The 25,270-nt window shown below is 44.1% G+C and overlaps 3 protein-coding genes across 4 annotated transcripts in view; all 3 read left to right on the top strand.

The window, feature by feature from the left end:
* Positions 1-16,956, top strand: part of myo10l3 (myosin X, like 3) — a 34,291-nt gene extending 17,335 nt beyond the window's left edge. The window contains exons 19-41 of the mRNA XM_061286487.1: positions 136-216; positions 1,573-1,697; positions 1,938-2,052; positions 4,072-4,178; positions 6,429-6,794; positions 6,936-6,969; positions 8,501-9,244; positions 9,499-9,622; positions 10,341-10,584; positions 10,683-10,778; positions 11,006-11,099; positions 11,245-11,300; positions 12,133-12,275; positions 12,345-12,539; positions 12,621-12,778; positions 13,024-13,147; positions 13,220-13,517; positions 13,679-13,886; positions 13,970-14,106; positions 14,171-14,294; positions 14,781-15,236; positions 15,396-15,587; positions 15,693-16,956. Coding sequence (XP_061142471.1) covers positions 136-216; positions 1,573-1,697; positions 1,938-2,052; positions 4,072-4,178; positions 6,429-6,794; positions 6,936-6,969; positions 8,501-9,244; positions 9,499-9,622; positions 10,341-10,584; positions 10,683-10,778; positions 11,006-11,099; positions 11,245-11,300; positions 12,133-12,275; positions 12,345-12,539; positions 12,621-12,778; positions 13,024-13,147; positions 13,220-13,517; positions 13,679-13,886; positions 13,970-14,106; positions 14,171-14,294; positions 14,781-15,236; positions 15,396-15,587; positions 15,693-15,797 — 4,326 coding nt within the window. The 3' untranslated portion in view covers positions 15,798-16,956. The remainder of the gene's footprint in view (positions 1-135; positions 217-1,572; positions 1,698-1,937; positions 2,053-4,071; positions 4,179-6,428; positions 6,795-6,935; positions 6,970-8,500; positions 9,245-9,498; positions 9,623-10,340; positions 10,585-10,682; positions 10,779-11,005; positions 11,100-11,244; positions 11,301-12,132; positions 12,276-12,344; positions 12,540-12,620; positions 12,779-13,023; positions 13,148-13,219; positions 13,518-13,678; positions 13,887-13,969; positions 14,107-14,170; positions 14,295-14,780; positions 15,237-15,395; positions 15,588-15,692) is intronic.
* A 316-nt stretch (positions 16,957-17,272) lies between these two features.
* On the top strand, positions 17,273-20,409 carry LOC133159479 (pituitary tumor-transforming gene 1 protein-interacting protein-like). The gene is made up of 7 exons (XM_061286507.1): positions 17,273-17,459; positions 18,132-18,187; positions 18,271-18,379; positions 18,605-18,722; positions 19,152-19,217; positions 19,315-19,361; positions 19,824-20,409. Exons 1-7 carry the CDS (start codon positions 17,372-17,374, stop codon positions 19,868-19,870), a joined length of 531 nt encoding a protein of 176 aa, XP_061142491.1. The 5' UTR covers positions 17,273-17,371; the 3' UTR covers positions 19,871-20,409.
* A 216-nt stretch (positions 20,410-20,625) lies between these two features.
* Positions 20,626-22,531, top strand: LOC133159481 (small ubiquitin-related modifier 3-like). 2 transcript variants are annotated; one of them, XM_061286510.1, is made up of 4 exons: positions 20,626-20,786; positions 21,239-21,367; positions 21,448-21,519; positions 21,954-22,531. In XM_061286510.1, exons 1-4 carry the CDS (start codon positions 20,766-20,768, stop codon positions 22,017-22,019), a joined length of 288 nt encoding a protein of 95 aa, XP_061142494.1. In that variant the 5' UTR covers positions 20,626-20,765; the 3' UTR covers positions 22,020-22,531. The 2 variants fall into 2 exon arrangements, with proteins under 2 accessions (XP_061142494.1, XP_061142493.1); XM_061286509.1 differs by lacking the exon at positions 21,954-22,531 and adding an exon at positions 21,786-21,915.
* Positions 22,532-25,270: the final 2,739 nt, after the last annotated feature.

Here is a 25,270-nt window from a genome sequence, read left to right as displayed (position 1 = left end):
TTGCCAAAGCTGACAACCAAACAATTATTGGAAGACATTGTTTCCAATATAGAAATGATGTATTGAACTTATAGGTTCACTTCTCGGTGAATGTTCTGAGTGAATTGACATTGTGGATTATTTTTGTCTTTTCAGGAATCTCTCCACTCCCTCATGGCCACGCTAAGTGCCTCCAACCCCTTCTTTGTGCGCTGCATCAAACCTAACATGGCCAAGGTAGGTTGCGCTCATTCCATCTTGTCAGATCACTTTTCAATGTTGCCATCGCTTAGCGCTAATGTTCCACCGAGTCATTTTACAGCGTAGCACTTGGCCTGACCACTAAGGCATAACAATGCCGCGTTTAAAATCAAAACAGCCGGGTTATTTGTTCCTCGAGTGTATATTATCAATGCTAATAAACGCGCGGCGTTCCCCTTTTGGCCCGATGCAAAGACTCCCTTTGTACTCCCGGGCTGCGTACCAGCACATTCCAACCACTCCAGCCCTTTTACAAGGGGTCAAAGGTCACCCCAGCAGCAGCGGCGCTAGGCTGATCTGGCTTCATCGGTGGAATGCCAAAACGAAACCACAGCGGTGGCGGCAGAGCCTGCGAGTGGTTTATTTATTCATCCTGCGTTTCTCCCCTTGCTCTTGACCACATGGCTATAAAAAAGGGTGACTCAGTTGTCTGATTGTGGGATGGAGCCGATAGCTTTATTGTGTGGATGTGTGAGAGGGGGGAGTTTGGGGATTGTCGTATTTTATCGGCTACGTGCTTTCCACTCCCTCACACGCTCGCACATTTTCATCGGAAAAAATATATATTTAGGTCATATGTGGCTAGAAAGCAAAGTGTGAGGAGTCTCTGTCACCGAAATGCATGGACAGATAAGGCTGTTGCTCATCCCGGACGGCCTCTAAAAACGTTTTCCTTTATCCTCTCGGCTTCCTCTTTTTGGCACTCTGCCATGATAATTGCATTATATTTTGAGGTTGATTAAAAATAAAATCTAATAAAATACAGTGCACTGGTGTGGAGCTTTAAAACTGAAACGATCTTTCACAATGTGAGCCTTCGGTGAAGTTAACATGCATAACTTTGGAATCATCTAAACCGTGAAGCTGATTTGATTACCGTGCCGCCCCGTAAAATAGAGATTTGCGGAAATTTTTTTTGCTCTCATCCACCTTACGCTCACCTGGTCTCTCAATGGAAACAAGACATGCTTGTGTTGATCTGACAGATTTGCAGGATTAACATTTTCTGATATGATTTCAATGCATCCCAACTCAGGCGCGATTTATATTCATCCCTCTGTCACCGGGAGGCCCGGCTTGTTTTCATGCCAGCTCCTCTTTGAGTGGACATAAATCCCATTGCGAGTTCAGGGCAGAGTTCAGAGCTCTGCGGAGGCGCTGGCCTGCCTTGCGTGCGTGCGAGCGAGCGAGCGTTTTGATTATGAGCTCCAACACATGCGAGCATGAAAGGACTTCCCTGCATAGTAACATTTGCACGTAATTAGATTGACACCTTTGCGGAATGCTTGGCTTCTATTTTTGGGACTCATCCTGTTGTGTTGCTGTCTACAGAAAGCCAACCAGTTTGAACCAGATGTTGTCCTGAACCAACTGAAATACTCCGGAATGCTCGAAACTGTTAAGATCCGCAAGGCTGGTTTCCCGGTTCGCCGCTCATACAAGGATTTCTATAACAGGTCTGCGTGTTACCTTCTCAGTCTGTAGACTTAGAAGGAATTCAGTCAAAAAAACATGACACCCACCTTCATTATTGTTGTCTAGGGGGGGTGGAGGGTTGGGGGGGGGTTCCATGGTCTTTGTCAACTGTGGGCCCGTAAAGGCCTTTGGGACCCTTGAGTGATGAAAGACTGTCCAAATAAAGTTGACTTGTACTGCATGTAAAGTTTCTGTTTATCTTCCTCGTAACCTACTCGCAGATACAAGATGATCCTGAAGAGCAAAATCCAGACAGAAGACGAAAAGCAGAGTTGCGTTGAGCTTCTGACGTGTCATGACAATGCAAAGAAAGAGTGGCAGCTTGGGAAGACAAAGGTAAGGATTTTATTTTAATATTTCTTTTTAAAGTTTTTTTTTTATATATATTTAGATATTTTAAATGTTTTTAAATTAGTTTTCATTTTTTTTTGAAGACTTTTTAGTTTTTTTTCCAGTGACAAAATCTAGTGTGTCTCTTGCCAAATGCCTTTTTCTATGACAAAATGTGTGTTTTCAATGGGCAAAGTGTTTGGCAGAATTGGTGTTTTCTCAGGCCAATAGTCTTTTTTTTTTTTAACCGCCTAAAAATTCCCAGGCTGTCAATGCGGACGCCCTTTGCCGTGACTCACGGCCCAAAGAATTTCCTGGCAGGTTGTGGTCAGATGTTCTGCTCCCCACACTTTTTGATGGCCTCTCTCCAAATTTCATTCCAAGCGCCTGGTGCAACCCAGCGCTGGGCTAATTTCAAATAATGCTTCAACCGCTTTGGTGGTACTTGATTTTGATCATTAACTCGTTTTCACTGCTTTCCAAATGAATGATTAGCCTTTTAATAGCATATTTGATTGTGAAGGGCAAAACCTGCTATCTCCACCAGCCACATTTGGAGTTAAAGAAAATTGTTATTTTGCGGTGGTTGAAGTTTTGTCTTGTATGCTTCATCCTTGAAGCATTTTCTATTTTTTAGTTTCCTTTTCCATCTGGCTAACACACAAAGGCCACACTCCCCTTTGTGCATATGGCGGGTTTGAAGTCGACTTCTTAATGAATATATAGCTGGTGCTAAACCGCTAATGTACACATGTCTGTAAAAATGAAGGGTACATCTCTGGAGTCGTCATGTCTCACCGTAATTTCATTTCCCAGTGTCACGCATCCAACGGTTTGAACTTTGGCTTTGATGACTACTTTGCCTTAAAGTGCGGTCGGGTGTCCTTGGCTGCACATGGTCATGTTCTGAGGTAGGGGGAATGTCGTGTTGGTTGTGGGGAGAAAAAGGAGGGGGCGTGTTTCCTTTGGAGGTGGAGAGGTGGAACAATCGTGTGTGTAATTATACGCTTGCTGATTGTATTGCGGAGGAAGTGTGAGAGCTGAATTGGGGGCTCGGCTTGGTTGTGAGCGGCGTTTTGAGCGGAGATGGGGGTGGGGGGAGGATGTGGACAGAGTGTGCAGTTGTGTAATTCTTTGATTGGTGCCACATCTGGGACACAAACACAAGGGACACGTTGAAACCCAACCGGACACCACGTAGCCTCCAAGGACCACATGGATAGACTGCGACCTTGTTCTAAAAATAGCCCAGAGATTTATGGAAATTAAATGTTGCATTTTCATATGTATCTGTTTTCTTTATCAATTTATTAATTCATTTTTATAATTTGTCATTTATTTGTATTTATTAATGAATTATTATTCTTATTTATTTATTATTTTCTTTATTTATTTGTTTGATTTTAATTATTATTGTAATATTGATTAATCATTGTGCTAAATCTTTACATCTTCACATATTAATTAACAATAATAGCAATTGAGCAAGTGTGTAGAACTTTTGCGGACCGCCACGCAATGTAATCACTCGGCGTACTGTTGCCGTGTTTCATGTTCTGGCCGCAACTTGGAGAGTGGAGAGAAAGTCCCCATGAGCATGCAAAGGGTTAACCAAACTCTTATTCCTTCCTTCCTGAGAGCAAGCAGGGGTGTGGCTTGCCTTTTTCTGGACACCCGCCACCATCCCTCCCTCTCTCTCTCTCTCTCTCTCTCTCTCTCTCTCTCTCTCTCCCTCCCTTCTTCCATCTCTCCATCCCTCCCTTCCACTTCCCTCGCCGCCTGCGCATGCCAGTCGCAGAAAAATGCTCAGGAAGTAGTGCGCACAATGAGGCCGTGCAGCAACGAGAGCGGCGTCACAAGCAGCAGCAGCTCCGCAGTGCCACTTTTGCCCCGAGCTGTGGAGGGAGCAAAGCGGCCAGGAGCTTTCTGAAACTCGGCTGCAGCTTTCAGACAGTGGGGGGAGATAAAACGGAACTGAGGCTCCCTCACTCCCACCCTCACCCACGGTTTTGCTCGTTCCCGCAGGTGTTCCTGAAGGAGGCCCTGGAGCAAAGGCTGGAGAAGGAGAGGGAGGGGGTGCGGCACAAGGCTGGCATGGTGATCCGCGCCCACATCCTCAGTTATGTGGCAAGGTGAGTGGCAGTGACACTTGTTTGGTGAAGTGTGCAAAATCCGAGGTGAGGGGGGTACATGCATGCCTTCAGACACGTTTGTGCTGGTTACTGGGATGTACCAAGAAAAAGTTTGCAGCTGGACTTTTAATTGAATCATGGCTACAATGGTCGCACTTGTCTACACGTGGTTAATAAATCGCAATCATGTGGATGCGAGCGCCTCTGCGTGACAAAGGCAGCAGATTCAGCAGTTAAACAAACTCTTGCAGCATTTACAGGTTTGTAATTAACCGTTATTTTTATTAGTTAATTACCGTTTTTTTCCATGTATAATGCGCAAAATGTAACTAATTTATTGTCCTAAAATCTGGGGTGCGCATTATACATGGGTACAATTTATTTATTTATTTTTTTGGAAGAAAATCATGGTACAACAATTTTTGAAGAAAATGTTGTCACGGATGGAGTGTGGAAAGGAGTGGGGCAACCAAGTGCATCTTGGACCAGGGTTTATTGGAGGAACTCAAAACACAGACTTGGTAAACTAATTGTGATAAATAACTGGAACATCACTCAAATATTGGTGATCCCATTGAGAGTCTCACATGTTTCTTCGCTATCGAGTTTGCTACTGCATGCGCAGTGATACTGACCGGCAGAATAACATCCGGTTGTTCCCAAAGATGATCTTTTTTCTGAAATAATTTTACTTTTACGGGCTTAAGTAACCCGGCCAAAGACTATAAAAATGGGACCCATTGCCTCCCTGCTTGGCACTCAGCATTAAGGGTTGAAATTGGGGGGTTAGATCACCAAATGATTCCCGAGCGCGGCGCCGCTGCTGCTCACTGCTGCTCACTGCTGCTCACTGCTGCTCACTGCTGCTCACTGCTGTTCACTGCTGCTCACTGCTGCTCACTGCTTCCCTCTCCCCCAAGGAAGGGGTCAAAATCACACGGGGATGGGTCAAATGCAGAGGACAAATTTCACCACACCCAGATGCGTGTGACGATCATTGGGACTTTAAAAGTCTAAGTCAAAATTTGGGTGCGTGTTATAGATGAGTACAGGCTTTTTTCCAGCATCGACATGCCATTTTTAGGGTGCGTATTATACATGGGGGCGCATTATACATGGAAAAAAACGGTAATTGTTGCACTTCTACGGATAATCGGGCATATCGACTGTTGCCACTCTGCTAAGTTAGAATGTCACAGCAATTTAATTAAAAAATGCCTGCCTCCGCAAAGATAATAGTGCTCACTTGTGATTGACACATTGATAGATTTAATCATATTTAATTGAGAAAATAAAATGTTCACCTGGCACAGGTACTTGCTGAGCCAGCTAACACCATTTAAGGTGCAACTGTGATGTTGGCATCCAGTCAGACTTTGGACATGCAATAAATATTACATTGAACATACGTAATTGTATTTCTGCAATCATGAATTTGCCTATTTGCTGAAAGCCATTTCTAATGTCAAAATATTACTTTGCCGCCATCTTGTGGCATCTATAGGCAATTACTATTTCAGTCGACCTCATGAGATTAAAAAAAAACATTTATTAAAACTATTTACAGCGTTGAAAAATTGCTATTTCAGCACAGATTTCTTTGGCAAACTAAAAAGAACAAATCCATTATCAAGAACCAGGGCAGTGACACTTTATTTGCATGAGTGTGCCCTTATAAAGAAACATGGCCTTGAGTTTGACAGCTGATCCTAAATGAGTGCTTTCCATTTCTAAAACAACTCTGTCAATGTGACATAAATGTCAACACGAGGCACATTACGTTTTTTTTTTCCAAAACGTTCCCTTCAGAGCTGTGTGAAAGACAGAGCGTCCTGAAATGTTCGCCGAAGCCACAAGTACAGCCTTTGTGTTATTATATGTAACAGTATCGCCGTCTCGGGATGAGCCACAGGCCAATGGCGTGATTACGGCGGGGACGCGGGCCAAAGTCGAGGTGAAAGGGTCAACGCATTGTGTGTGGCCCTCAACTTGTTTAGGATGCGTGTCCAATGCGCGTGCGAGCGAGCAAGCCAACAAGCGGTGGCTTAGTCACAGGTCCAAACGCGACGGCCCACACAACCGCGTGCTCGTCACAGTGTAAACACGCAGACTTGTTGATTTAAAATCAGGATGCCGGTGGGCGTGAGGCCTGCGACGTCACAAGTATGCATGTGGTGACACGCCATGTTGGTTCACCACTTGATAGAGCAAACCAAAGTAACGTCCTAAATTGTGTTTCCTGTCTTCCAGGAAGCAGTACAAGAGGGCCTTGGCCAGCGCCGTCACTATTCAGAAGAACTACCGCGCTCACTTTTGGAGGCGCAGCTTTCTGCGCCTGCGCTCGGCCTCCGTGGTTGTGCAGAAGCACCACCGTGGTCAGCTGGCCCGATCCCTCTGTCGCCAGCTCCGGGAGGAGGAGGAGAAACGTAAGCACCGGGAGGAAGAGGAGAGGAGGTGCTTAGAGGAGGAAGAGAAGAGGAAGATGGAGGAGGAGAAGAGAAAGGAGGAGGTGGAGGAGGAGAGACGGCGGCTGCTGGACGACGAGCTGAAGAGGAAAGCCGAGGAGGAGTTGAGGCTCGTGAAGGAGAAAGAGGCTGCAAACGGGGACGTGAAAAGGTAAAAGTATCTTTCTGTTAAAAAGCAAAAAGATCGTATGACATCACTTGACTCACGGCCACAGTGATGAGACGAGAGATTAAGCATGCTTGCTTCAAGCTGATGTTTGACTTTTCTTCATTTCTTTCACGGTGTTCTCAGGAACTCCCTGCTGCCGAATGGTGCTTGCCAGAAGGTAAGAATGTTGACCGCACTCATTTGTGGCTGTCTTGTGTTTTGTAGTCAAGTACAAGTCCAAAAGATGGCGCAGTGCTAAAAAAATAAACAGAAAAAATCACTACTTGAAACAAATAAGTATAATTTTATCCAAATTGGCTCACTTGATTTATTTGCCGCCAAATAAATTCTACCAAGCAGCATGAAGCCATGGCAGCTTGTTACGTGACCTTCTGAGCTATTCTGCTGGTTTATGTGGCTGCTTCTGTGAGCCAGCAAAAAAAATAATTTTCTTGCGGGATTTCATAATGAATCACATAGACCAGTGATTCCCATCCACTCTTCCACAGGAAATTATCCAATTTCACTTAATGAGTTTAGGAGTTGTTTAGAAATGGTTTTGTCAAATCTGTTTTCATCTTTTCCTTGCTGGCGACATATAGTGACAGGCGGAAGAAATGTTCTAATGCCGCCACCACACATCATCATTAGTTTAGTACTTCTCATGACGTTTATGTTTGGTGGTGTTCTATGAGGCTTTTGTCGTGTAAAATGTGTGCCTTGGCGCAATAGATGTTGGGAAACACTGGTAATCATCTGGGCAGTTTAGTACTTCATAAGAAGGGAAATTGGAATTTCAAAAGCGTATGTGGGAGTACAGCAGTGGTCTACATCAGTGGTCCCCAACCTTTTTTGCGCCACCGACCGGTTACATGTCAGAAATATTTTCGCGGACCGGCATTTATATAAATAAATAATACATTTATATAAATAAATAAATAAATAATACATTTATAATAAATATATATATACGATGAAATGAAATGATACGATTGACATAAAAACAAGTACAAATGCCAAAAATAAAACTCACCATTACGTTGAATTAGTGGGAGCACTGAGTTTGTTTCTCAGAAACGAGCCGGTCCCATCTAGACGTAGTCGGAGACAATGACACCCGAAGGGATTAAGGTTTGTCTTTTATTGCAGGATGCTTGGTCTCCATGTGTTGAAGCAGTTTTGAATGCTTCATTGCCTGGTTAGTTAGCCTGTCGCCACATATTAGCTTTGCGGACTCGACTGGGGAAACATGTCACGTGACCGGGACGAGTGTCTTGACCTGAATTAATTGATCATCGATAATTTTTTTTTTTCTGTGCGGCTTGGCGGCCCAGTACCAAGTGACCCACGGACCGGTACCGGCCCGCGGCCCGGTGGTTGGGGACCACTGGTCTACATAAAGCCCCGTCTCCATTTTCTACCTGCTATTTATTCCAGTGGCACTACCTGGTACCATTGTTTGTACCTGGTCAGTTCTTCATTTCTAGTCGAGCATATTTATGCCCCATGGGCTTCACTTGTTTTTTTTTTTATTTAAAAGTTAAATATAACTAAACTGTACCAAAGGAGCGATTCATTCTCACTAGAGGGAGCCATTCTATTTTCTTTTATATAAATGTTTACACACAATTAGACAGAAAATTCCAGGTTGTACCATTTGGTGAGGAACACGAGAAAGTTGACAAAAGTTAAGAAAAATATTTTTTCAGAGCGTGTCCCACAACCACACCAGTGATGATGAGAGCCGGCAGATGGAGGAGATCCTGCGACTGGAGAGAGAAATCGAACGGCTGCAAAGGCAGCAGGAGGACGGCGTGTCTCTTCTGAGCGACTTCTCCCGCGAGGACCTCCGCCAGATGCGGGAGGCCGAGATCTATCGACTGGAGAAGGAGGCCTCCCGTGTGGCTACCGAGTTCCTGGAACTTTTGGACTTTGGCGCGTTGGAGCCGTCGCTGTCCAGCGAGGAGAACCTCCACGACCCGACGGAATCCACCGCTCCTCTGGCCGAGGAGGAGGTGGACGAGGGTTTCCACGCGGAGGACGAGTGCGTTCCTCTGCCAGACTTGCCCCTGCCAGCTCAGGTCCCGCTGAAGAAAGTTGTATTTCAAAGTCTGGCCCCTCCGCCGGCTTTTTCAGAAGGATTCTTGGTCAGCCCTCCCTTGGCTTCCCCTTCCAACGGACTCGATCGTATCCCAGACTCCCAAATTCCTTGCTCTGCTCCTCCTGTGGTCGCCAACGAGAAGAATTTACACTCTGAGCCTCCCCTGAGCCAGGAGGCGTCCTGTTCCAATCTGCCTGACGCAGAGTCCGACTACGACCAGGAGGAGTTTGAGGAGGCTCAGCGGAGCTCGCGTGCGAGCATCAACAACGGCCACACTACCGATGAGGAGTTGCTTCGCAAATCCTCCTGCACACAGAACAGCCTGGACTCCTATAAAGGCAGTTTGGACTCGGTGAGAACACAAAAAATAACTGCATAGTCACGTAGCTGTAAAACTCTTCCTTTTGTGCTTTGTGTCATTTGCTGATACACACCTTAAGTTTCTCATGCTGTCAAATTAAAACGTGTTAAAGGGAGGTGAGCTTTTTGTGCCCGGCAGGAGTTGGAAAAATAAGTGATTTTGGGAACTCGCAGGAGTGCAGATCTATTCACACTTTCTTGTGTACACGCAAAAAAGTCCAAAACATCTGTTGCCTTTTGTTTCAGTTCATCGACAGCGACGATGACAATGACGGCTGCGTGGACACAGACGAGGAGGTTTCCAATGGCAGGCTGCATCTACTGAATGGCGCCGGGCCTCCCTATTTCCACGGCTATCTCTACATGAAGAGTCAGTGGCGTGAATAAATTCTTTTTTTTTTTGTCGTGTTTCAAAACTATCAGTCCCTAAAATTTTTGACCACAATAAAAAAATAATACATTTAGCTACCGTATTTTCCGGACTATAAGGCGCACCTTCAATGAATGGGCCATTTTAAAACTTTGTCCATTTATAAGCCGCACCGGACTATAAGGCGCACCATTAATGCATCATGTCAGATTTGTAATCCAAATCAAATCATTCTCCATTTTATCTTTTTTATTTCAACTTCAGATGCAACAAATTACTTTATAATCACAAAATAATGATCCATAGTCTTTTTGATTCATGATTCCTAGTCTTCAGCGGGCCACTTATGATTGATTTCATGACACAATGCTTTGGGCCAGTTTAAATTTAGGAATTTGGTCCATATATAAGGCGCATAAGGCGCACTGTCGGCTTTTGAGAAAATCTTAGGTTTTTAGGTGCGCCTTATAGTCCGGAAAATACGGTAGTTACCAAATAAGCTAACAGTTAGCCTAGCTTTTTCTCTTTCTTTGTTTTCGTCATTCATGGCATTCTGAATGCCCTGCGGCACTGTGCTGCCTTTCATTGGTCAATCTTGGTACTACAACAGATATAGAATTTATTTGGCACCCGTCCATTGGGTTCCGATCTTCAATAAACTAACGGTAGGTCGCTAGCCAATCGCAAGCTACCAAACATTTCTCTCCTCTATTTCCAGGTGGCCTCATGATCCCGTGGCGTCGTCGCTGGTGCGTCCTCAAAGATGAGACATTCATGTGGTTCCGAGCCAAGCAGGACTCGGTCAAGTCGGGTTGGCTTTACAAGAAAGGCGGTGGAATGTCCACACTGTCACGGCGAAACTGGAAGATGCGCTGGTTCGTCTTACGGGACTCCAAGCTCATGTACTTTGAAAACGACAGCGAGGAGAAGCTCAAAGGGACCATTGACGTGCGCACGGCCAAGTAAGTCTTCCGTAATACTATTTTTAGCTTGAATGTTGCTATTTGAGACACAATATATATATATATAGTATATATTTTTAACTTTGGCTCCTCTCCAGGGAGATCGTGGATAATCACGAGAAGGAAAATGCTCTCAACATTGTCACTGAGGAGAGGACTTATCACATCTATGCAGAAACTCCCGAAGATGCCAGGTACCGAGCATTACATCGAGCAATTCATTGGCTGTGAAGGTGTAGAAAGAATAGATTCAGAAAGGTTGGAGGGAAAAAAAATGCAGCTTCACTTTGTTTACCTCGCGGTTCATGTAATGTATGGAAATAAAATTCCCCCCTTATGGTTGCCAACGGAACATCATGCTATATCATTTTCCAATCAACTGTCGTGTTTTCTTTGCGGAACACCCCGCGGTCTCATCCAGCGGTTGGTTCAGCGTGCTGAGTCGAGTCCACAGCGCCAGTCCGGAGCAGCTCATGGAGATGCACCACGAACAGGCCAACCCGAAGAATGCTGTGGTTAGTGGTCTTCGAACCCTCGACCCCACCCGCCACTCTCTCCCCCTGACTGGGTCCCAGTCATTTTCATTGCAGTTAACCTTTTACTGGACAAGGAGTTTTTTTGTGTTGAATCTTGAATTTAACTTTATTTTTGTTTGTCCAGGGCACGCTTGATGTGGGCTTGATTGATTCGGTGTGCGCGTCGGATAACCCCGACAGGTGAGTCCGTGTACTACACACCGTTTATCATTTTTATTTATAGAGCGGCCTCAGACATTAGCTACTTAAATGAAGAAAGAACTAAGCGCTGAGGTAAACCTTTTTTTAAAGGGGAAACTCTTGAATATTCACAGTTTTTTTCCATGTATAATGCGCCCCCATGTATAATACGCACCCTAAAAATGGCATGTTGATGCTGGAAAAAAGCCTGTTCCCATGTATACTAATACGCACCCAAATTTTGACTCCTACTTAAGTCCGTAAACTTAAAATTATTTCAGAAAAAAGATCATCTTTGGGAACAACCGAATGTTATTCTGCCGGTCAGTATCACTGCGCATGCGCTAGCAAACTCGATAGCGGAGAAATGTTTCGGATTTGTGCAGGGTACATTGCGACAGCAAACGAGCAGGTGATCGAGCAAGCGTCTGATACGAGAGCATTGTATTCGTATGGAGCGTGTTTGAAGTGAACAGGAGAGAAGAAAGCGCATCTGTAATGGCGGCCTCCGTATGATATCCGGATTAAAAAATAATAATAATAATTGTACCCATGTATAATGCGCACCCCAGATTTTAGGACAATAAATTTGTTAGATTTTGCGCATTATACATGGAAAAAAACGGTAATCGTTATAAATAATTTCCACACATAATGATACATACAAATAAAATAATGATAATTAATACATCGTAATGTATTAATACTTTTGTTTCTTTAAAAATGTTTTTTTTCCCCCCACCATTTGAGGAAATAATTTATTGAGTGTTTTTCAATGAAAACAAATAATTTGATGAAAACGTACTGTAAAGTGACATGTTGCTATTTTTAGACCAAACTCGTTTGTGATCATCACCGCCAACCGGGTGATCCACTGCAACACGGACACACCCGAGGAGATGCACCACTGGATCGGCCTGCTGCAGAAATCCAAGGGAGACTCCAAAGGGGATGGACAGGACTTTATAGTCAGGGGTAAGACACACTGTGTGTGTGTGTGTGTGTGTACATGATATAAATAATAGATAACTCTTCGTCCCTTAGGTTGGCTGCATAAAGAGATGAAGTCAGGAGTGAAGAGCACATCTTTGAAGCTGAAGAAGCGTTGGTTCGTCCTCACCACTAACTCGCTGGACTACTACAAATCATCCGAGCGTAGCGCCTCAAAATTGGGCACGCTGGTCCTCAACAGTCTGTGTTCTGTGGTCCAGCCGGACGAAAAGGTCTTCAAGGACACTGGTGAGGGAAAATTTCAAATTGAAGTTTGAAAATCTTCTTCCAAGATGCAATACAAATTGGTTGTGTCGATTGCCGTCTTAGGTTATTGGAACGTCATCATCCACGGACGCAAACACTCGTACCGCCTGTACACCAAAATGCTGAACGAAGCCATGCGCTGGACAAACGCAATACAGGGCGCCATCGACAGCAAAGTTCCCATCGAAACGCCGACGCAGCAGCTCATTAGGGACATCAAGGTAGGCACGATGTGCCTCGAAAGCTCCGCCCGCACAAATTGCGCAAGATTAATATGCGTGAAACAACTCTTTGCAGTCCTGCGCGTCTCTGGCAGGGACGCAGTGTGTGGTAAAGTGAGGTACTCGTTGTGCGTGTTGTGTAAACCTCGTTTTCCGCTGTCCCTTTAACCACAATGCGGTGACGTGTGCACGCCCCCGAGTTTGACCCGATGGAAACACCGAGCCTCTCTTTTGCTGTTTCTCAGGAGAGCAGTTTGAATGTGGAGGCGGTGGAACAGACGTACTGGAGGAACCCCATCCTGAGATACACCCAGCATCCTTTGCACTCGCCGCTCCTGCCGCTGCCTTACGGAGACGTCAGCATACACTGTGAGTTGATAAGATGTAGGTTGGCCCCATCTGTCGATCACTGATTCCAAAATCTCCTCCTGGCGTTTCCAGTGCAAAAGGAGAAAGGTTACACCAGCCTGCAAGACGAAGCGGTGAAGATCTTCAACTCGCTGCAAGAGATGGAGGCTGTGGCGGACCCCGTGCCCATTGTCCAGGGGATCCTGCAGACGTGCCAGGATTTGAGGTCGCTGAGGGACGAGGTCTACTGTCAGCTGATCAAACAGACCAATCACGTAGCGCACCCCAATAGCCCCTCCAACCGCGCTCACTGGCATCTCCTCACCTGCATGAGCTGCACCTTCTTGCCCAGCCGCGGCATCCTGCGCTACCTCAAGTTTCATCTCAAACGGTGCGACGCAAAGAAAAAAGAATCCAAATTGTGTATTGACAGTGGTTATAAAAAGTCTACACACCCAATGCCATTTTTTTAGATTTTCTAGTGCCTGTGTACTTCTGGTTCACCCCAAATTCATTTCAGATGTTCTCGTATGCTTCTTCCTGTGTGCGTAGGATAAAGGAGCTGTTCCCAGGGACCGAGATCGAAATGTTTTCACATTTCATCAGCGAGTCTCTGAAGAGAACCAAGAGCAGAGAGTTTGTTCCTTCCCAAGAGGAAATTGTCGCCCTGCTGACTCGGCAGGAAATGACCACCACGGTCTACTGTCACGGGGGAGGCTCCTGCAAGATCTCCATTAACTCGCACACCACTGCTGGAGAGGTACGGGCTGGAGATATTTTCATCATCAAGCAAACTTTCCAATGCTTGATGGGACTTTTCCGGCTTTTTCTTTTTGGCGTAAGGTGGTGGAGAAGCTGATCAGAGGTCTGGCCATGGAGGACAGCAGGAACATGTTTGCTCTCTTTGAACATAACAACAGTATTGACCGAGCCGTGGAAAGTCGAGTCCTGGTGGCCGACGTGCTGGCTAAATTTGAAAGGTGAGACGCCCGCATGATGAAGCTGATTAATATTTGGGTCATTAACAACATTTACTGCCACTAGACTGGCTGGCAGTGAAGAAGCTGAGGACGAAGGCCATTGGAAGCTCTATTTCAAACTTTATTGCTTCCTGGATGTGGAGAGCATGCCAAAGGAGGGGGTGGAGTTTGCCTTCATGTTTGAGCAGGTCAGTTTCCACTTTCTGAACTCGTCTCATCTTGAAATTCCATAAGAATAGGAGGGCCAAAGAATTGCATCGGTGTGATGGATATTGTGGACAATTAATGCTAAAAGGTACACGCAGGTTTTGGAGCAATATATGCTGCCAGCCAACCAGTTTTTTTTGTTTGGGATGTCTGTGCTTATTTCAGCAAGACATGTTAGAACAAGGCTACCTTGTAAAAGTGTGAAAGTACTAGCTTGGCTTGTCAGACCTGTCGCCCATTGAAAATGCGTGGGCCCAAGAAGAGCAAAATTCAACAACAGTTGAATATAAAGGATTTTCAAATCCTTGTGTTCTGTTTTTATTTACATTTTATACGTCCTAATTTTCTTTGAATCGGGTTTTGACGTTTGACAAAAGAGTTGGCGGGCCAAATTGGCCTCTGGGCCTTGAGTTGAACTTGTTGAGTGACTTGTTGCTGACGTGCCAAATCCATTCGTGTCCCTTCAGGCCCACGAGAGCTTAACCAGAGGACACTTCCCAGCCCGCGAGGAGACTCTGCAGCATCTGGCCGCTCTGCGCCTGCAGTTCCTCCACGGCGACGAAACCCGGGCGGCATGGAGCCTTGAGAGCGTCTACCCCGTGGGCCGTCTGCGAGCTCGCATCTTGCAGTACACCAAGGTGAGCGCGGGCTCAGGGTCAGCTCAGACTCTAGAGCGGCGCAGGACCAGCTTCCTGGACGGGACCCTCCGGCGAGGCTTGAAGACGGGCTCGCTGAAGAAGCAACGCATGGAGGAGGAGCAGATGTTGGAGATGTGGATCAAGGAGGAGATGTCGGCCACCAGGGCCAGCATCACGGAGAAGTGGTGCCGTCTGCAAGGTCTGCTCCAGCACCAGGCCATGCTCAAGTACATGACCATCATCAAAGAGTGGACCGGATATGGATCCACGCTCTTTGATGTGGAGGTAATGACGTTTGCGGACGTAGGCCTCGACCAATTACAATAATAATTGAGTCACTTCCAGTAGTTGCAAAACTCTTCTTTGTGTGTGTGTGTGTATATATGTGTAATATTCTGCCCCCTGGTGGTTGCATCTAATGCGTACACATTTGTGCATGTGCAGTGCAAAGAGGGAGGCTTCCCGCACGATCTTTGGTTGAGCGTGAGTGCTGAAAATGTGTCGGTGTACAAGCGAGGAGAGCCCAAACCCCTGGAGACCTTCCCTTACGAGCACATCATATTCTTCGGAGCTCCGCAGCCCTGCACGTATAAGATCACCGTGGATGAGAGGGAAATGTTCTTTGAAACGCCACAGGTACTCACGACTACTGCGTTTAACAATACGAACTTGATGGGTTGTAATTTGTAGAAGTTGCAGTAAATTCTCCATGTGACATATTTGTTCTCTTGTTATTTCCAGGTTGGTGAGATCACAAAGATCATGAAAGCCTACATCAACATGATCGTAAAGAAACGATGCAGTGTTAAGTCGGTGTCAAGCTACGGCAGCAACTGGATCAGATGATTGATGGGTCAAGGAGAAAAGTACCAAACTCTGCTTCAACATGTTGGAGCCACCACAAGAGGAACAAATTAGTGCAAAAACAGAGACTAATAATGTGTCTCTATGGGAAAAAAAAAAATTGCACCATTTGAAGCTTTGAATGTCGCTTGGAATATGTACACTGGTCCCTTTTCACATGATTTCAGTTTAGTTTCGCTTATAATAAGCAAATCAAATTGACTTACTAAGTTTTTATAATGTACTGTTTACTCAAATAGTGACCCCTACTGGTAGGCTTAGAATTGCCGATAGGTGTCATGAGATAGCGCCAAAGCAATACTTTTATAAGATTCACAATTTACCTTCTGGCCACTATATGAGGAAACACTTTTTTTTTTTTTCCCCAAGTGGACATTTCCCCCCTTTAATGAATGTTCTCCCCGAATGGAGATTCCCGCTCAGGTGCATGTGCAAATGTAAATCGGACAGCTTGCCTTACTGAGAGCTATTTTGGACTAATCACGATTTATCGCTCAGCCGTGGCCTTTACCTTCGTTCCCGCGTATGGAAAAAAAAGCAAACGCGGCAAAGCGATGATTGAGATGACCACTGCACTTTTGCCAAGACACCATTAGCAGAAGTAGCCTAGAACAGAAGCTTCAGTGTGTATGTGCGTGTTTTTACTGTGTTTTTTAGGCCATGTTGAGGGTGGGGTATTTATTTATTTGCAGTACGGATGGATTTGAGAATGAATAATCTTAGCTGCAGTTTTGCCAGTATGATGGGAATGCATTCGGCACACACGGCATTCACAGGAAATGCATACATAAGCTCTTATTGTGCTCAATTGTGTGCCTTCTAGCTAAGCAATTGCCCAATATTAAAACTTGCTGATGTGTGTTGCCCTCCATATTCGCCAGCTCACCTTACATGCCGTTCCTAATGATGTTGATAATCCAAACATATAGACTGACCTTAGTATCAGCTCACTTGCTTTGTCGTAGTTGCTTAGATCTGGTTGGCTGCCGGCGGCCACGCCAGACTCTTGATGGATGTTGCAATTGATGATGGCTCTGTCTTCACCTTTCAGTTTTCCAGTAGAAAGAAACAAAATCTGTGGAAAAAAATGTTTTGTATCAAACAAATTTAAAGATGCTTTAATAAATTATTGTATTTCAAAGAGTTTCAATGTGTGTTTTATTGTTGTCTCCATTTTGTCAGTTTGTGGTTCCAATACGTCAAAATCTCACTCATGGATATTTAGAAATATTTATTATTTATGATGAGGAATTTACAATTCAATGTTTGAACTAAAAAAAATGGAAATGGAAAAAAAATCCAAGTCATAATTATATTTCCCATGCTAAAATTGCCAGTCCCAAAAGAAAAACGGAGACATTGAAACTTACGACTAAAATTCAAGTCGTTTTAAAACCTTTTTAGTTAACGCCTAATGATGACGGATAGCTTCGCAGCTCATTGATGACGCACGTGAAAACAGTGACGTCACTCCGCCTTCCGTTGAAAACAGTGGCAACAGTAAAGCGCTTTATTTTCTTGAGCATTTCACAATTCATTCCTCTCTTGTCTTCACGATGCGTCCCTACTTCGGCGTTTTTCTTTTTCTTTCGTCCGGCTTCGTCGCCACCCTTGGGCAAATATCGACTACTTCTCCTCCTCCTGGTGAGTTTCTAGTTTTGATCACTTTTTCAACTTTTGTTGTTGCTCTTTTTCTGGGTCACATGACATCAGTGTTTTCGTCTGCTAGCTTGATTTGCTAAAAATTGAGGTCGTGAGAATTCAGTTTTTGTTTTAATATATTCGTAATAAATTCGGCTGCTTTCTCTGTTGAATGTGTTACACTTAAGATCACAGATTAGTTTTAAACCACGTAAAACTAGTTTAGCCTTGTTACTCCAATAATGTAATTAACACTACTGTAAATTTTGACAATCGACATAATAACGTGTTAAACAAGTTTTCAACCCTACCCCTTTTATCCACCCCCCCCCCCCCATGACTCCGTAAATCATATGACCCTCTTGTAGAGTATTTAAAAAAAAAAAAAAAGAAATTTGAACTTTTAAATAAGGTCAATATTGAGCTAAAATGGCGAGTACATTAAAGCCAAACAACGTATTCCCCAGTTAACGAGGCAAAAAAGACCATCAGTGGAAATGCTCATATTGCATCATAAAGTCAAAGTAGAGAGAAATAACCAGTCACAGTTTGCACAAAAACCTCCAGAAGTGTCAGAAAAAGCCTAATAGAACACGTGAAGTTCATTTGCAGCTAATCTGACATGCTCTGAAAGCTTGAGTGTCTTTTATTGAGATTGCATTGTATCCGTTGTAGTGCCTTGTGCCTCCAAATCCAACAGCAGCTGTGCAGAATGTCTGCAGGATACCAAGGTAAGTGCAAACTCCACGTACTGGATTTCATACATGTGTAAATTGCAAACGTGTTAAATATGCGTTTCCTGTATGTGCTGCAGTGTTTGTGGTGCGAGCCCAAACAGCAGTGCCTGGACTACCCGGTGAAGAACATCTTGCCTCCAAGAAGCGTATGTCCCCTGAGTGACGCGAGATGGAGCGTATGCTGGGGTAAGCCGCAGTAATGCGGGACACTGAGGAATATTTCGGATACAGGTTAAGCCAGTTTTGTTAACTGTAAAAAGATAACCGCAGTTATAGTCCAGATTTCCCTCTCTTTGTTTTTGTTGTAGTTGATTTAAGCAAAAATTGATTTTTATTTGATTCGAGAGACTTGTAGCCTCTTCTACTGACTTGATGTGATGTGAAACGGTTTTGTGTGTGTTTGGCGCAAAGTCAACTTCCAGACGGTGCTGATCACGCTGGGCGCACTGTCTGGCCTTTTGATCCTGGCCTTGCTTGTCTGCTGCATGTGCTGTTGCTGCCGCCGCCACCGCCGCCGTCAGCGGGTCAGGTGAGTCATGTGACCACGGGGGGGGGAGGAGGGGGACACAATGGCTCATTATTCGTCAAGACTGATACGGCCTGTCTCCAAAGGCTCCGCTACAATCTACTTGCTGTTCTACACGCTATCAAACATTTTATCGCGTTCACAAAAAAGAAGAAATAGGCCGGTGACATTCTTCAGAACAGAAAAACAATGTCAATAGGCACTAAAGCATAAAAAAACCATGATTCACAAGCTGTTTAATCTCTATATTTTATTTATCGATGTTACTTTAATATGTTTTTATAAAGTACAGTGCTAGTGCTGTAAAGTGTTTTTTTCCCTTATTGTTAAACATGTTTCCATTAAAACTATGGACTGTGGGCTGTTTTGGTGATCAGATTTTGGACATTCCAGTAAAAACACCAAAACACACTTTTTCAATCTTTTTCGTAGTGATGATGACGACGATTTAAGGGCAGAGCAACAAACCCGTGCGAGGAATGCTCGTCAGAAAGAAAGGTAAACAAATGTCCATTCGACTAAGAACATACACTAGCGCTCGGCTAAGGTTTGTTTTGTCACTTATGTGTTTATGTGTTTATTTCTGTCATCACAGGAGGATGGAAATGCAGCTGAGGCATGACAAAATCCGACAGAAATATGGTCAGGCCTATTTAGTTTGCCATATTTGGTTTTTCTCCTGTACAGCAGCAGTGTTTATGGCTTAGACCGCCATTGACTCATTAAAGCATGGACCTGAAATTCTGAAATGTTTAAAATAGTTCATACATATGCAATCTTTAATATTTTTTTAAATTGTATTAAATGTGTGCTTTTTTTTTATAAAATATTAAAACTTTCAAATAACCTACATTTTATTATCAGAACAATACAATAACAATCAAATTGTACAATACAGTATATACAGTTTATTAAAAAAACTCGTACGTAAATACCCAATTTGAACTGTACAGCATTAAACTAGCGTGTAGCGCCCTCTTGTGTTGTAAAATGAAAATACAGTTTGAGGATCATTCAGAAGGCCCAAAGTGAAAAGAAATTCCCTGAAACTTCTGCTCATTAAGTTGTTGTGTTCTTATGGTGCTTTTTTTTTTTTTTTTGCAGGTCTTACACAGGACAATCCCTACTCTCGGATGGATGAGAAGAAGTAAGTGCCTTACTTCCTCACTTGAATGACTAGTGCAGAGGAGCCGGTGTCTTATTTGAAGTGAGGCATCTCCTCAAGCAGAAAGGACAACTTGAGAGCGTACGCTCCAATTTAACATGGATGGATAAGTATGTTTAACTGTGATCTTTTACTTTGATTGTTTACTTTGATTGTATTACCCCCACCCAAAAAAAGAATCAGTTCCCAAAGTTGATACAAAGTTCTTACCTTTTTAATCGTTTGTTTTTGGTCTTTGTTTGTTATTTTGACCATTGCACTATTTTCTATGTTTAACACTCCGGCAATAAAATGCAACTTTTGAATGACAGTATTTTTACATTGCTCATGTTTGTACTGGATGGATGGCTACAAAGTTGTAACTACGTGTTTGATAAATATGTCACTATTTTAAGAGCGTGATTGAGATGCTGCATAATGTTTGTTTGTTTACAGCCCTTGTCGTTTTTCTTTGTGTGAGGATAAAATCTCAAATTTTCATGAGCTGGCAACTTATAATAAACAAATGTTTTCTGTTTCACCACACCTTCACTTTTAATTGTCTTTTGTATATGCCACCACACCAGACCCAAAGTTTCAACACCCACATTTTTTTCTGCGAAGTGCATTCAACCTGCTTGTCTCGTGCACGCGCGTCACCTAGTCACGGACACGCGCAAATCGCCGCTGCGCGCTCCCGCGACCCAAGACCCGCCCAGCGGATCGCATCATGTGACACTCGGTGATCGAATTACAGTTTAAATTTCGGTGCGCGCGCCTGCCGCACACGAAAGCCGAAGAAGACGCAGACTGGACTAGACTGCGGACTCCTCGCCGCGGCTGAAGTAGCAGTCGGTCTCCTTCGTTGAGTCGCGTCCTCCTACCACCACAAACGGCCAAGAATGTCGGACGAAAAGCCAAAGGTGAGCACCCCACCCGTCCGTTGGGAACTGGCGAATGCTAAGTTAATAGCACACTAATTGGGTTAGGATGGAAGCTAATGCTAAGCTAGCGTCACTTCCACGGCTTGGTCCGGATGGCGCATTTGAGCGGGCAAGGGAGGGAGCGGGCGCTAAAACAAAGGTTGGCGCATTTAGACAATTTATCGAATAAATAAGCAATATTTTACACATTTTAAAGTAATATAGACCACGGATAAGAGACGCCATGCAGAAACTATCAGTCCTCGAGGCGTATTTGCACGAACTAAATGCGGTTGTCCGCTCCTTTGGTTTGCGCCATTGTAGCTTTCTGCGCCACTTCCAAACGGGCTAGCTCGACGTGCTAACCGCTGGCTAGCATGACCGGCTTTTAAGACGGACAGACGCGCTATTTTGGGGTTTAATCTTGTAACTAATTACTTTTGTGTTTGCAGGAAGGCGTGAAGACTGAGAACGACCACATTAACCTGAAAGTGGCCGGTCAGGATGGTTCAGTGGTACAGTTCAAAATCAAGAGGCACACTGCTCTCAACAAACTCATGAGGGCATATTGTGAACGGCAGGTATGTGTGACTCATGCTCCTGTACAGTAATTTTGACAAAGTTGTGTTCCCATCCTCAAGTGGTTTCTGCGTATACCCAGGGACTGTCGCTTCGTCAGATACGATTTAGGTTTGATGGGCAGCCGATAAATGACCAGGACACACCTTCACAGGTTGGTCTCACAGTTACTCAGTTCTACAAACCCCCCTTTTTTTTTTTTAAGTTAAATCTTCTTCTTGTGTACTCAACTAATTTGAACGGCTACCAGTTTGCTGCACATTTGCTCAAATTACTTTTGTTAGTTATAACTGATCATGACATTCATCTACATTTGTGATTTTTCCCCATCGTGGATTGACTTTTTCTAAAAATCGATTCCAGTGTTGCGGTTTTCAAGGGTTTGGTTTAGTTCATATTGTTTTGTTTATATTCGACTAGGACAGAGGACAACTGTCGCAGTGTGTGCATCACCACACTTATTACCAGGAAGGCTGGGGAACCCTTCTGTACTTATGACAGGCTAAAATCACAACACTTGTGGCGTTAATGCGTAGGCGCTGCTCCGATGAAGTTCCCTGACTGACATGTTGCGTTTGTTTCTTCCAGTTGGAAATGGAGGACGAAGACACTATCGACGTGTTCCAGCAACAGACAGGAGGAGACTTTTCTTAAGTGGAGACACTGCTTCGGCGATTGCGTCCACACCATTGTTTTTCTCGTTGTAATTGTTCAAACTTATGGTTTCCCTTTTTTCTTTTTAAACTATTTTTATCCCCCCATTTCGCTGCCAGGCTTTTCACCACAAGCGGTTTTTACAGTGCTGTGAATTGGAACGAGGTAAAGCGGTTTCACATGAAGACTGACCGTGTGTGAGTGTCCAAGGGTAGGGATGCTTCTGTCTCAACATTCATGAGAACCAAATGCCAAAATCTTATTTGTCAGGATATTCCAATCTCAAGTATTTTGGAAGTCTCTGGAGCAAAAACAAATCTCAAAAATCCATCACAGCAATGTCTGTTTGCAATAGCTGTATTTGCAGTAATTTGTACCCAATTTTGCAGAGAAAGATGCGTATGAACAAAGCAGATTAAGACGGATGATCAAAAATACTGTCTGTCATGTTACTGGACCAAAGGCAAAAAAAAAACTACAAATACTAAATAAAGTGATGTTTTTATAAAGTTTGGATTCGTCAAATGTAAACTGTTCAATCATTTACAACTTGGGTTTCCCTGGACACACATTATTGGGGGGTTCGGGTGAGACCAGTAAATGTTATGTTGATTAACGGTCATCTGTAAGAACTAATTGGCTGAGAAAAACTGCGTGTGTAGCCTCTGAAACCCGTGCAATACTTATTACATCCACTAGGGGTCAGTGTTGTCTAACTCTATTACAACCTATTACATACAGTACACTAGGGGGCAGTGTTATTCAACTTCAATAATCCTTTGAGCAGAGCCTCTGTCCCACAGTAAAGGTACAAACATTTATCCCACGGCTCAATATAACAAACATTTTGTGATTGTAATGTATTTATAGTCTCAAAGTATGATACAAGCATTGTTCCGAAATAGAAACCTTTGCAGCGTAAAAGACTAAGGCATCACATCTGACACCCGGACCACCAATACTGGAGCCTCTCAGGGGTGCGTCCTCTCCCCACAGCTCTTCTCTCTCTAGTCTACACCAACGATTTCTCCTCAGGCGACTCTCCTGTGAAGCTGAAGTATGCAGACGACACCACTCTCATCGGACTGACCCAGGACGGTGATGAGACTGCGTACAGACAGGAAGTGGAGCGGCTGGTCCATTGGTGCAGCCAAAACCACCTGGAGCTGAACCCGCTCAAGACCGTTGAGATGACAGTGGACTTCAGGCGTGACCCTTCACCACTTTTACCCCTCACTATCCGCAGCAATACTATTCTCTCCACAGACACCTTCAAATTCCTGGGAACCACAATCTCCTGGGACCTCAAATGGACCGGCCACATAGACTCTGTCCGGAAGAAGGCCCAGCAGAGGCTGTACTTCCTGAGACAGCTCAAGAAGTTCAACCTGCCGCGAGAGCTTCTGAAGACCTTCTACACTGCCATCATCCAGTCTGTCCTCTGCACCTCCATCACTGTCTGGTTTGGATCGGCCTCCAAACAAGACAAGCACAGACTGCAACGGACAATCAGGACTGCAGAAAAGATCATTGGAATCAACCTCCCATCTATCCAAGACTTGTACCTGTACAGGACCAGGAATCGTGCAAGGAACATCTCTACAGACCCTTCTCACCCAGGTTGCAGTCTGTTTGAACTACTCCCCTTCGGACGGCGTTATAGAGCTCGGTACGCCAAAACCAGCAGACACAGAGAGAGCTCCTTCCCCCAGGCTGTTGCTCTGATGAACTCACACCACTCTTAGAGTCTCAGAGTCATTACTGTGCAATAACATCCTGCTCGCCACACCTTATTTGAATTTGTCTACACTGTTTGTACTATGTGTCCTCTCTGCATCCATTGCAGCCTGGTCATCCTGGATAAGGGACCTTCCCATCTGTGGTCTCTTCTCAAGGTTTCTCATTTCCCCTAGTTGGAGTTTTGAGTTTTTTCCTTGCCCTTTTGGGAGTTTAAGATCAGGGGATGTTTGAGAATATTTGCCATTTTTCACATGTCCTGAGTGTTGTTAGTCACCTAAATGTTGAACAGAGGCTGTGATTTACCGAAGTCAATAATAGCGAATAAAAAAAACTCTTGAATCTTGAATTTTCCCCATGATGCCTGTGTTATATCTTGAACAAAAAGACATTTGTGGCTGCTTTTGCGGCTCATTCACTGTACCTTTATGTCATGTGACGTTGCGCTGACAGCACACAGTTTGTGCATTATTCACTGCAACAGATGGCTCATTGAAAACATGTCCAAGCATTTCAAATTAAACAAAAAGGTCATTTCGTTCAATATTCACATTCCATACTCATCCACTCAATTTGTCTTTTACGGTCAGATCATATACAGGCGGTTACTTAATATTTTCTAAACGAGTGAGGCTAATGAGTAAACATTGTGGTTCTACCATGATAGATGCAAAATGCGTGAGGGGGCAGGGCGGTGGTCTGCCCTCCACCTCGAGTCCAGCAAATGGAGTTAATATGCAGCACGTAGTGATCCGATGAGGTCAGTCGCATCCAGCTAACCTCGCACGTGACGCACTCCAGCTGGCTGAATAGATGCAGTGTGTGCGTGTTGTTGTGCGCGTCGCTCCCCTTGTCTCCACAGCTCCCAATGCTGATGTCACCCTCGCTGTGTTGATGGTCCCCACCCTGTCCGCAGATGTATCAGTGATACTGTTTGAGGTCCAGAATCTGAATTCTTTGTATGTAGATACATAACCTGTTATCTCATTTGGATGGATCACTTAAGTGGGGTTAATTTTATTTGCACGGCACCAATTCACAACAGAAGTTAGCACCTTACACGTTAGCTGGTAAAACCAAACAACTGATGACATCAGCATGGGAAAACTCCTTTAAGGAAGAAACATGGAATAGATCTCAGGGAACATCTGGAATGTAAACTTTTCCCGCGATAGGTGAATATCTATTTGACAAGTACATTTTAATTCTAACCAATACAAAATATGAATACAAAAATATAATATTCTCTCCTTTTTGATCAGAAACAGGTCTTACTGGTGAAACCAATTCATGTTCTCCTGCTGATTTCTGAAGAACTTACTAAAACTTTTTTTCTGGTACCACAAAAGTGCATTATTTTGTCACATGTTGTCTCTTCTGTATTATCCTGAAACAATACTGTGTGGGTCTTCAAAAATCAGTCAAAATGTTCGTAAACAGCTCCAAACCATATCTTAAATACACCATGTGGTATCTAATGTGCTTTATGTTTATTGGTTTAAGCCATCAATCGT

This window comes from Syngnathus typhle, linkage group LG9 (genome assembly GCF_033458585.1).
Source record: "Syngnathus typhle isolate RoL2023-S1 ecotype Sweden linkage group LG9, RoL_Styp_1.0, whole genome shotgun sequence".
NCBI classification, from domain to species: Eukaryota; Metazoa; Chordata; class Actinopteri; order Syngnathiformes; family Syngnathidae; genus Syngnathus; species Syngnathus typhle.
This window is presented reverse-complemented; position numbering and strand designations above follow the sequence as displayed.